Below are 13,123 nucleotides of genomic sequence, written 5' to 3' on the forward strand. Positions count from 1 at the left end.
CCAAATTAATGGGGAAAGCCATTCCGATTCACAAACTCTCGTTTTCATCGTAATGTTTTTTCATGGACACATCCCTTTTTGTGAATCGAGGGACACCTGAATATTGCACTTTTCAATCTTCAAGGCTCCAAGAAGCCCCCGTTTTGGCGGAAGTGCATCAGATGTGAGAGATGGAGACAGCGGCAACGACGACAATCATGGCCCGGAGGACCTGAGCGTGGACTGCACCTTTGTGAACGAGAGCGTGCTGCTGAGGCACGGCGGTGCAATAGGGCGGTACAACGACGACGGCGGCGGCGCCATGGTGACGTCCCCCCGAGCAGACAGGCGCCCTGTCCAACAGGCAGCTTGCTGGACACCTACAACGCCGAGCAGTGGCCGCGAGGGCTCCGCAGCCGGTATGTTAGCCCCATCCGCTGTAGAGCCCTTCCTTTGCCAGTCCACTGCTGGATAACCGCCACCCCGTGCCATCACGGTCACGGTGGCTGTTGGACCAAGCTCACCACGCTGGTCAGTATTGCGGGTCAGCGTTGGTGAAGGGCCCAGGACCGATGTTTAGACACAGCCGGGAATTGAACTCGGGTCGCTGGGTTCAGAGGGCAACACGATAACCACCTTATTTGTATGACAGCAGAGTGAGCAGTTGGGCACAGCTCCGTGAATGTCGACTGCGTGGACAAACATCCGAGGGGCAAAGTGTGATTGTTTTTATTGTTTTATCTGTCGTGCAGGCAGAGAGACCACGTACATTTGCAATGACAGCCTGGACGACCTCTTTGACAGAACCTGTGATGGAGAGGAGTACGTGTCCTTCTGCCTGAATGACCAGTCGACCGTCGCTCACCCACGCAGTAATGACCAGAAGATCATCGCTGACCCACGAAGCTCTGACCAGGAGACCATCGCTCATTCACGCAGCAATGACCAGCCCACCAACGCTCACCCACGCATTAATGACCAGCTCAACATTGCTCACCCATGCAGTAATGACCAGCCGACCATCGCTCACCCACGCAGCAATGACCAGCTGACAATCGCTCACCCACGCAGCAATGACCAGCTCACCATCGCTCACCCACGCAGTAATGACCAGCCGACCATCGCTCACCCACGCAGTAATGACCAGCTGACCATGGCTCACCCACGCAGCAATGACCAGCCCCCCATCGCTCACCCACACAGCAATGACCAGCTGACCATCGCTCACCCACGCAGTAATGACCAGCCGACCATCGTTCATCCACGCAGCAATGACCAGCTGACAATCGCTCACCCACGCAGTAATGACCAGCCGACCATCGCTCACCCACGCAGTAATGACCAGCCGACCATCGCTCACCCATGCAGTAATGACCAGCTCACCATCGCTCACCCACGCAGTAATGACCAGCCCCCCATCGCTCACCCACGCAGTAATGACCAGCTGACCATCGCTCACCCACACAGCAATGACCAGCTCACCATCGCTCACCCACGCAGTAATGACCAGCCGACCATCGCTCACCCATGCAGTAATGACCAGCTCACCATCGCTCACCCACGCAGTAATGACCAGCCCCCCATCGCTCACCCACGCAGTAATGACCAGCCCCCCATCGCTCACCCACGCAGTAATGACCAGCTCACCATCGCTCACCCACGCTGCAATGACCAGCCGACCATCGCTCACCCATGCAGCAATGACCAGACGACCATCGCTCACCCACGCTGCAATGACCAGCTGACCATCGCTCACCCACGCAGTAATGACCAGCTCGCCATCTCTTACCCACACAGTAATGACCAGCTCACCATCGCTCACCCACGCAGTAATGACCAGCTCACCATCGCTCACCCACGCTGCAATGACCAGCCGACCATCGCTCACCCACGCAGTAATGACCAGCTCGCCATCTCTTACCCATACAGTAATGACCAGCTCACCATCGCTCACCCACGCAGTAATGATCAGCTCACCATCGCTCACCCACGCTGCAATGACCAGCCGACCATCGCTCACCCACGCTGCAATGACCAGCCGACCATCGCTCACCCACGCAGTAATGACCAGCCCCCCATCGCTCACCTACGCAGTAATGACCAGCTCACCATCGCTCACCCACGCAGTAATGACCAGCTCACCATCGCTCACCCACGCAGTAATGACCAGCCCCCCATCGCTCACCCACGCTGCAATGACCAGCCGACCATCGCTCACCCACGCTGCAATGACCAGCCGACCATTGCTCACCCACGCAGTAATGACCAGCCCCCCATCGCTCACCCACGCTGCAATGACCAGCCGACCATCGCTCACCCACGCTGCAATGACCAGCCGACCATCGCTCACCCACGCTGCAATAACCAGCTGACCATCGCTCACCCATGCAGAAATGAACAGCCAACCAGTGCTCACCCACACAGTAATGACCAGCCAATCACCGGTCACCCACGCTGCAATGACCAGCCGACCATCGCTCACCCACGCTACCCCAACCAGTCGACCAACGCTCAAGCATGCAGCGGCAATCAGCCAGTTACAACTGCTGCCGCTCACAGCACCAAACGACCAATCTCCACTGCTACGCACAGCCCGGATCGGCTAGACACCACGTGTTCCAAAGCGCCAACACAGAAGGGCTGTGGGCAGGAGGTGGGCGCAGGTGGCAGGTGAGCTGCTGGGATTGTTTCTGGCATGAGACTACACACAAGTCATTGCCTGTCTAATATTACATCTCATGCCGAGCTGCTGGGTATAGCACACGTGGTGCTGGTGTCGATATGAGTCATGCTGGTTGTCGTGTCAGTGATGATGGAGGTAATTGCGTTGGTGTTGGTGGTGGAACTGGTTGTTTTAGTGTTGGTGGCGATGGTGTTAATGATGATTGTGGTAGGGCTGTTGATGGAGGTGGTCTTGGCGGGGATGATTGGGGGGGTGGTTTTGGTGATGGTATTGATGGAGGTGGTCATGATGGTGATGATTGTGGTGGTGATGTAATGATGACCTGACCTAGCCTGGCACAAGCGCCATGGTGATGTCACTGCCACTTAGTGGCAAATGGTGGTTGATGTAATGGTGGTGGTGTTGATAGCTGTGGTGGTGATAAGGATGTGGTGGTGTTATGGTGGTTCAAACTAGATTTGAAGCTTTCGTGACTGCAGGAATTACTCTTTGATGGTGGTTGTGGTAGTGTAGCTGTTAGCGCCCGGTGCTACGAAATCTGCAACCCGATGTTGGATTCCCGCTCACGGCCAACACCAGTGACGATTATCTGAACCGGTCCTAGGACTCCCCTAGGTCGACTCAGCCTCAATAAGTACCTGGTGCGGTGTATAAACATCACAACTGGGGAGAAAAAGACGGCCGGGCGTAGTGTTGGCCACCCCCCACCTCTTGTGCCATACCAGCCTTCACATGTGCTGCTCGCTAACAGTACTTGCCTCAAAATCCTGGGAAAGGCTATACGAGGGGGATCTTTGTCTTTGGTGGTGGTTGTACAGACTTGGCGCGGAGCAGCCCGGGTTTGCATACGTGGATGTGGTGCGGAATAAAGACGAGCGGAGGAAGCTGCAGGGCTTCTCCTGTAAGCAGTGCGAGAACGTGAGTCTACTCTTTGCCGCTAAATGCACCACAATAACAACAGCAACAACTATGAGAATAATAATTACGTTTTTAGTTAAATATCGGCCAAATTGGTCAAAGCGTTACCCGAAACTCGGGAGACCCTAACCAGCGCTAAAAGTCATTCTCTACAAACATGCAAATGTGCTTTTTACCCTGACAGCAAAAACAATAGTTTTATTTGCTCAGGAAAGTCTGAGGACTGATGAATAATGCAGCCCAAGTCAGGTTGGAAACTGGAATGCATTATCTCCGAACTGTCCCAAGTGTCCCATCACTAAGGGGGAGACTTGCCCATTTGAATATCGGCCAAATTGGTCAAAGCATTACCAGAAACTCAAACTGCTGTATGGAGGCTTGCTCACTTTAATATTGGCCTAGGAGTATTTATTTATTTGTTACCATACTTCACCACGCTGATCAATGCAGGTCAGTTCGTACATCGATTTCTCGCCCGATGCCGTGGAATTCCCTCCCTCATCACATAGTTGACCGACTGACCGTCCAAACGTTTAGTTCAGAACTTGTGGCACACCTGTGTGGCTGGGCATTTACAAATTAAAACAAAACGAATGTGATAAAAGGTGTGGTTATGTAGACTATATAACCTTTTCACTATTTTAATTGCAGGGTTTTAAAGTTCTAATTGCGAAAAATTATCAAGAAATGTACAGGGGCCTTCGTTATTATTTGGACACCACTGGAGCTATGCACTTTCAAATCTACACTGAAAACTCATTTCATTAGAACTGCTTTTTGCGTTTAGTTTGTTGTCCTTCCCCCGCACCTCCGCTTAGCGCGGTTGGCTAGTTAAACAGACTTACATACTTTGAAGTTAAAAAAGTTTAAACAATTCATTGATGCAAATCTGCAGAAGCACTTACCGCATACGTAACTACTCTCCTGTTAATTTGTTAGTGTTTACATTATTATACAATTCATTACTCGTTAATCTTTCAACAATGTCGGCCAAGATGCAGTACCGGAGCAAACGACCACGAGACGGCAAGGGCACTAGCTTGGTGGTAAAAGTCATCACCACCCACCCCCTCCCCCACCTCCGCCGCTTTACAAAACAACAGCAGCAGCGTGACACACAGCACAAATATCAACACAAAGCATTTAACCGCCTATGACTGCATTAACTTTTGTTACCGTTTGAACTTTATTGTTCTGAATCTGCTATGCCAGTCATCGAGTGAATTCTTTCACCGCCCTCGTATTATACTATTGTGGTGGGGGGGATAGTGCTGCCTCCATACTGTGTGGACCATAGGTCTCGGAAGTGGCTCTGTGATATCCGCTTCAGCGGGCCGTATAACGCTCTGGCTCTCTATGGGCACAGATAACTGGTGTAACGCTGTCGCACTGGGCACAGATAACTGATATAACGCTCTGACTCTTAGCCTTTAAAGGCAAATTTCATGCGGTGCAGACTCTGACCTGAAATTGATCTCGCTGCTTAGCTGGCTGAATACTTGCAAAATAAATAAATTAAACAAGCGGTATGCCTCCTTAACATATTTGTCCCTCCACATGAGACATTAAGTATTTTTTTGCTACACAATCCATCAGCTTTAACGGACCTTCTTGGGAGTGCATAAATTCAAGAGCCGTTGGTTCAATACAGGCAAACTCTAGACCAGTTCCAACATTCAGTGTCTCATCTGAAGAGGAGTCAGTCTTGCTTGGGGCGGCCACGGTGGGGAGATGTTAATTCTCGCCCGGTATACAGGAGGTCGTGGTTTGATCCCAACCCTTGACGCCTGCTGTATATTTGGAGTTTGCATATCTCTGTCCCCGTGGTCGTGTGGATTTTTCTTCAGGCCCTCTGGTTTTCCCCTCCACATTTAGAATCAACATCACGCGTTTAGAATATTGGGCTGGTATGAATGTCCACATGATGATGGTGATGATTTGAAACTTTCGTGACTGCAGGAATCCATACTCTTTGGTTCTTTCGGTAAAGTCCTGTAGGTAGAAAAATAAAACAAAATAAAAATAATATATCACGACGTGCTGGTTCCACTGCTGGACCGGTTTAGCAGTTCCACTGCTGGATAATTTTTTCCGCCCGAGGACGCCCGCTTGTGTTGCGATCGAAACGTCGTGATGTGTTTTTCTTTTCTTTTTTTCTTTTTCTACCTACATGACTGAACCAAAAGAACCAAAGAATATGATGATGATAAGCCACTTTGTTGATCTATCATTTGTTATAGCTAGGTTGATTCTGTAGTGGGTTCGAATTAGGTGCACACACGCAGCTTGGAGGCAACACTATTTATTAACGGTAAGTAATATAACACTGTACATGAGGTGGTGACCACCTTCCTCAACTCACTAACACTCTGGAACGCGACACAGACTGGACCAGGCAGGCAACGGCCTGCCTGGCCCAGGACGACGACCCATGATGTCTTCACTTCGGAGTACAGTACAACAGCCTTGCTCTGCGTTCACACCACGCTTAAATCTGCTTTGGCGTGGCTGGCTCCGCCCCGGCGTGGCTGGCTCTCTTCAGGCCACGCCTCCCTTCCCAGGACACGCCTCACTTCCCCCACCTCTGGGAAGGTCCGGATCCCTTCACCACGTGACCCCCCAGGCACCCCCTTGGGGGCCCCCAGCCTTCGTACGGGCCGACACAGTAGTGACCATTCTATGTCACTACAATTCTAACCAAAAAGCTATATAGCTCAGTGGGCCTTAACTGGTAAAATTAAAACGGTTAAGTTTTTATTTTCATCTTTCTTCATGCTGCTCATCTTGAGCAATGCCCTCATCTTTATTCGTCTTGGGATCTCCCGTCCCGCCCTTTCCTGGTCATCTTTATCTCACTGTGATATGCCACTACATTGAAGTAAGGCCCACTGAGCTATGTTAAAATATAGATATATATTTTTTTATAGCTTGAACCCGATGCGATTGAACTATCAGTTAATGAGCAACAGGGCAGCAGTGTTGGAGCACAGTCACTGGACCGCCTCGTCTCAAGGGAGGTGGAGGAACGCTGTAAAGCTTTATTGCAGGCAGGGTGGTGGTGGCGGCTTCTTGCCAACCGTTGCCATGGGCTTCTTGGCCGTCCGCTGCGGTGTTTCGGGTGACGTACTGCGCCGTCCGTTTTCTTTTCGCACTCTTTGTTCCTAAATAAGGCGTCGGAGTGTCATACGGCGTCACCCGAGTACGGCGTCGGAGTGTCGTACGGCAGCACAACCAGAGTACGGCGTCAGTGTGACGTGCGGCGCGACCCGAGAAAAACTCACGCAGCAGAGATATTTCATTCCCATTCTAGTTCTAGGTGTTGCCGTTCACTTGTCGCCTGTTTTATTAATAAGACTAGTAGGAAGTACCCAGCTTCGCCTGAGGGAAAAACAGAAATATATTTCAAAAACTCGTATTCTCTTAAAAAACGTAACGTATAGATTTCCAAATACTAATGTAGTTGGTTCAACTGAGTTGCAGACGTATACTTGGAGGCAACACATTTATTTAACACCAACACACAGGGTAACTGCCCCTTAACAGAATAACAACCTATGGTGGTGACCACCAGGCTAACTACACTAATTATAACGTAACTAGCGACTATGGACCGGGACCACAGCTCGGGTCCAGGTCAACGTGTTGGAGACTCGGAGAATGATGACGTAAACGAAGGTTTCTTATAGGATGAACAACAACGCCAGTCCCTCTGGGGGACCCGGCTTATATTCTCTACGGCGTGGCTGGCTCCGCCCCTGGCCACGACCACCTTCCAGAATCCTCGAGCAGGATCTGGACCCCGACCACGTGACCATGCCTAGCCCCCACTTGGGGACCCTTTGTAGACTTAACCGGTCACGTGTGCTCTCGGGTCAACCAGAGTGCCATGGCCTTTAGTAACCCCATTCATACGGCCGGCACTCCCACACCCTATCCTGTAGGGCTGGCACTGCACGGCAAGCGTCATGCCATCCAGCGCTATCAATCAGCGCTCACCGAGCCCCTCTAGGGCCGGTACTACACTCACACCATAGTGGTATCCGCGATGTCGTTACACCGCACGCCGTGCCTCTAGGGCCGGCATTACACAGTGACATCCCGCGATGTCATTACACTAATACTTAAAAAGTGTTTCCTTAGCCTGTGCTGCTGCAGTGGCTGTGCAGTCTCTGGCTTTTCTAGATGTACGCTGTTCACAATTTTTTTCAGCATGTGCCACTGCAGCAGTAACTGCGCAGTCTCTGGCTTGTCTTGATGCACGCTGCTCTGGAGTTTCCTCAGCCCGTGCAACGAAGGTGCATTCGTTGTGTGTTTGCTGTTGAGACAACCACTGCTCCTCCACTGTTTGTTTCGCGCGCCACAGTGGCCGCCACTTTCTTTGTGTTTTTGTTTCTTGGAGACTCTTAATTTTTGTTAGCCATTTTATTTCGTAAAAAAAATTACTAAGTCTTTAACGTGAAAGAACCTCCAGTCGCTCATCAAGCATTTTTTTGGGTTGTGCATGTGTAGCGCTGTGAATGGGCTGTGTACACTTACCTGTAGGGTCAGACACGGTCCAGCAGGGGCAGTCGCTATATTCCCAGCCCCAAAGCAGGGGAGGTGGTTGCAGGGTGTTCTAGGATCCCCCGGGACCCCCGCTGGAACTCTCTTGAAGGTAGGCGGGGCCAGGGGCTGACACACCGAGCTGGTGTATAAAAGCCGGACCTCTGGAAGGGTCGGGGCCAATCCAAGACAGAAGCTAGAAGACCAGCTAGCTAGTACCCTGGGCCCCTAGCCCCGCTGCCCTTGTAAGGGCCGGGACTCTGGGCCAGTGGTGAGACCCTGGGAACCCCTGGCCTGACGTCCTTGTAAGGGCCGGGTCCGAGTGGGCCAGTGGTCGGGACCCGTACCTTGGCTGGGTCGGGTCAGTGCAGCCTCCCCTAGGGCACCCGTAGTCGGAGGACCCAGAGCCCGTAGCCCCGTGATAGGGCACATTAGCCATGAGGCAATGAGGCAGTACCTCCCCAGGCGGTAGTCAGAAAGGGCCGTTGCCCTTGTGTGAGACTGAGGCTGTACTGTAGTGTTTATTGGAATAAAGTGTTGCCTCCACTACACATGTGCCGATGTGTGCTTTGCCAGGGCTCTAATTTATCATTACGATCAGCATACATTCTACAAAGTGAGATGTTCCTAGTTTACATTGCTCTAAGGGCAAAACATGACAAACGTTCATCCGAGGGCTTAGTTTATTGTATTTGTCTACTTAGTTAAAATTTAAACCCAATTGTTTGTCCGTTTAAAGCGATACAAGGAAGGCAGACACACACAGACACAGACAGACGACAAATTACTTTTATATTTTAGATTATAATAACAATACTACAATTGTCATACTGTCGGTCAAAGTTCTCTGGGACTTAGTATCTATGGGGACCTTTCTTAGCTGGCATCAAAACGACGAAAGAAGAATCGGCTTCGCTTTCTGGCCGTGATGGACATCTCGATCTTGTGGGCGCTTGTGTAAAGTAGTTTGTCCCGTGGAGAAACTGATCCTATGCACAGTAATGTGTTGGGGAATCGGAGACCGTCCCCATGGGTTCGCAGCGGCCGTGTCCCCGGTGGCCAGAGAGAATTTGTGAAAAATCGGGATTTTGTCCCCCCCGGTGTAAAATTTCCCGACCTCTAACAGCACTTGCCCCCAACAGTCTGTTAAGGCTATACCATTGGTGGGGGGGTCTTTGTCTTTGTGCACGTGTGCGGTGGCAGTTCTACTCGCACCTTCCCGAGGCGGAGCGAGTGCTCCAGATGACCGAGTGCTCACGTCACCGGGGGCGCTTCCAGCCGCCTAACACACCGGAGAACTTCTGGGAGGTCGGCTTCCCGTCCACACAGATGTGCCAGGAGAGAGGTGCGTGTGTGCATGCGTGTGTGTGTGTGCGGTCCAGCAAAACAACCCCCTACCTCCTCGTGTTGCCGGACGGGCAACGCTGTCGTGGGCAGTGCCGTGGGGGGAGGGCCAATTCATATTGGCCTTTCCCCTCATGACTTTTGTAGCCACCACAGCGGCCAAATGGGGGTTCTGGACGGGTGCGAGGGGCTGGTTAACCCCTCCAGCTTCAATTAACTACCACTAAACTACGTTGCAAAAAACTTATTAAGCTTGTGCCGGAGGCCCCGGGGGGACAGGCGTCTATGACGTCTCCTGGCCAAACCCCATTTGGTGGAGCCAGGAGACTGAATGCTTACCCTCGGGGCTCCTCCAGAAACAACAAAAAACCACTACGTATGGCCATGTGGAATGTTCAAACGCTCAATGCGGAGGAGAGGCTGCCACTCCTCTGTCGGGAGCTGAACCAGTACCGCCTGGATCTCTGTGGTATTCAGGAGGTCCGGTGGACCGGCTCTGGCTCCAGTCACCATGAGGGGTGGACAGTCCTCTACTCGGGACAGGAGACTGCCAAACAACAGGGTGTGGCTCTTCTTCAGAATAAAATAATGAAGGGGGCGTGGGAGCGTGGCGGTGAGGTGTGGGAAGCTGTAAGCCCCAGGCTACTTTGGGCTCACCTTCCCATCAACCAGAGGCGGGGAGTGGTGGTCGTGGTTACTTATGCCCCCACTGAAGACGAACATCCGTGGAGGGATGCAGGCAAAGCCGATGAGTCAGATGCCTTCTATGACCTCCTGTTACAGGTGCTAGCTAAAGTGGCCCCTTGGGATAGAGTCATCTTGTTGGGTGACTTCAATGCCCGAGTTGGTCATGATGCTGGCACCTGGTCTGGAGTAATTGAAAGGCATGGGCCAGATCAGCTCAATAACAACGGCAGGAAGCTGCTAGAATTTTATGCAGCCCATGGGCTTGTAATTACCAACACGCTGTTCTGGCATCGGGGCATCCACACCACATCATGGATGCATGTCGGGTCCAAGCAAGAACATCTGCTGGACTACGGAGTGACAGAACAGCGGATGCGGGCCCATATCCTTGATACCAGGACCTACCGTGGAGCTGATCTGCCCACTGACCATCGACTTGTCATCTGTAAGATGCGCCTACCATTCTTCCACTCCGGTGGTGGGTGTACACCCAGGACCCCATTCAAACCTTTAGTTGCATGGTGTCAGCTAGCTGATGAAAGTTGTAAGCAAGAATTTCATCATCGCTTGCAGCTGGGGTTGGCATCGTTCCCCACTCTTCCTGATGTCGAGGGGAAATGGGCAAGGTTTAAGACTGTGGCTCATGCAGCTGCAATGGCTGTTTTGGGTACATGGTCCAGACCTCCCCAGAGAACCTGGCTGACAGAGGAGGCGTTCAAGCTGGCTGAGAAAAAGCGACAGGCCCACTCTCATCCGCTACAGCATCCCACGTCGGAGAATGAGGAGGCTTACCGCAAGCCTTCGCTCGGGGGTTTGGAGAGCCGTGAGGCGCTGCAAGGATGGGTGGTGGTCGCGGTTTGCTGAGGAGATGGAGTCTGCCTCAGTGGCCCGTGATCACAAATCGCTCTTTAACTCCATCAAAAAAGTAACCTGCAGCACCACACCTATTACCATCATTAGAGGAAAGAACGGTGATCCAATCTCCCGACCCCCAGGAACAGGTTTGCAGATTTGCTGAGCATTTCTGTGAGGTCCTGGGGAGGGGAAATCCCTCAGCTGGGAAAACATTGTGGGACAAAGTGAGAATGACCCTGCTGAGGCTGCGGTTCCTCAAATATTGGAAGAAGTCACCCCCTGTGAGTGGCTGGCTGAGGTGCCATCTGTGGAGGAAGTACTGAGGGTGATCCAGAGTCTGAGACCAGACTACCCTACATGACTTCATAACAACAGTCTGGACCACTGAACGGGTTCTGCAGGATTGGAAGGATGCCCTGGTGGTCCCCCTCTTTAAGAAGGGGGACCGCACAGACTGTAGCAACTACAGGGGCATCTCACTCCTTAGTGTGCCGGGAAAGGTCCTGGCAAGGATTATCAACATCGTCTTGCTAGGCACGCTGAGGAGAGGCTTGCTGAGGAGAGGCTTGCGGAGCCCCAATGCGGTTTCAGGAAAGGGCAGTCATGCACAGATGCCATTTGTTTTGTCCGTCTGCTACAGCAGAGGTATAGGGAATTCCAACAAGACCTACAGTGAGGGAAAAAAGTATTTGATCCCCTGCTGATTTTGTACGTTTGCCCACTGACAAAGAAATGATCAGTCTATAATTTTAATGGTAGGTTTATTTGAATAGTGAGAGACAGAATAACAACAACAAAAATCCAGAAAAACGCATGTCAAAATTTTTATTAATTTATTTGCATTTTAATGAGGGAAATAAGTATTTGACCCCCTCTCAATCAGAAAGATTTCTGGCTCCCAGGTGTCTTTTATACAGGTAACGAGCTGAGATTAGGAGCACAATCTTAAAGGGAGTGCTCCTAATCTCAGCTTGTTACCTGTATAAAAGACACCTGTTCACAGAATCAATCAATCAGATTCCAAACTCTCCACCATGGCCAAGACCAAAGAGCTCTACAAGGATGTCAGGGACAAGATTGTAGACCTACACAAGGCTGGAATGGGCTACAAGACCATCGCCAAGCTGGTTGGTGAGAAGGTGACAACAGTTGGTGCGATTATTCGCAAATGGAAGAAACACAAAAGAACTGTCAATCTCCCTCAGCCTGGGGCTCCATGCAAGATCTCACCTCATGGAGTTGCAATGATCATGAGAACAGTGAGGAATCAGCCCAGAACTACACGGGAGGATCTTGTCAATTATCTCAAGGCAGCTGGGACCATAGTCACCAAGAAAACAGTTGGTAACACACTATGCCGTGAAGGACTGAAATCCTGCAGCGCCCGCAAGGTCCCCCTGCTCAAGAAAGTACCGCACAGACTGAAGTTTGCCAATGAACATCTGAATGATTCAGAGGACAACTGGGTGAAAGTGTTGTTGTCAGATGAGACCAAAATGGAGCTCTTTGGCATCAACTCAACTCGCCTTGTTTGGAGGAGGAGGAATGCTGCCTATGACCCCAAGAACATCATCCCCACCGTCAAACATGGAGGTGGAAACATTATGCTTTGGGGGTGTTTTTCTGCTAATGGGACAGGACAACTTCACCGCATCAAAGGGACGATGGACGGGGCCATGTACCGTCAAATTTTGGGTGAGAACCTCCTTCCCTCAGCCAGGGCATTGAAAATGGGTCATGGATGGGTATTCCAGCATGACAATGACCCAAAACACACGGCCAAGGCAACAAAGGAGTGGCTCAAGAAGAAGCACATTAAGGTCCTGGAGTGGCCTAGCCAGTCTCCAGACCTTAATCCCATACAAAATCTGTGGAGGGAGCTGAAGGCTCGAGCTGCCAAATGTCAGCCTCAAAACCTTAATGACTTGGAGAAGATCTGCAAAGAGGAGTGGGACAAAATCCCTCAAAAAGCCTTTGATGGCTGTACCGGAGGAATTTCATCTGGTACAGAATGGGAGGCTGATTGATGCCCGGGTGCGGTCAAGGGATGGCTCCCTATTGGTCAACCATGTTATGTATGCCTATGATCTGGTCGTGTGTGTGTGTGTAGTGTGT

General features: G+C 51.3%; 1 protein-coding gene across 10 annotated transcripts in view; it reads left to right on the plus strand.

Annotated features, from left to right (window-relative positions):
- LOC144940586 (uncharacterized) overlaps positions 1–13,123 on the plus strand; it is a 35,000-nt gene that overhangs the window by 18,226 nt on the left and 3,651 nt on the right. For 6 of the 10 annotated variants that reach the window (XM_078866798.1, XM_078866804.1, XM_078866796.1 and 3 more), the window contains 4 exons: positions 125–398; positions 732–2,649; positions 3,481–3,580; positions 9,326–9,467. In XM_078866798.1, coding sequence (XP_078722924.1) covers positions 125–398; positions 732–2,649; positions 3,481–3,580; positions 9,326–9,467 — 2,434 coding nt within the window. Of the gene's footprint in view, positions 1–124; positions 399–731; positions 2,650–3,480; positions 3,581–9,325; positions 9,468–13,123 lie in introns of those variants that run through there. The other 4 variants (XR_013639141.1, XM_078866801.1, XM_078866802.1 and 1 more) reach the window with 2 other exon arrangements.

The sequence above is a fragment of the Lampetra fluviatilis genome, chromosome 23, assembly GCF_964198595.1.
Source record: "Lampetra fluviatilis chromosome 23, kcLamFluv1.1, whole genome shotgun sequence".
Classification (NCBI taxonomy): Eukaryota; Metazoa; Chordata; class Hyperoartia; order Petromyzontiformes; family Petromyzontidae; genus Lampetra; species Lampetra fluviatilis.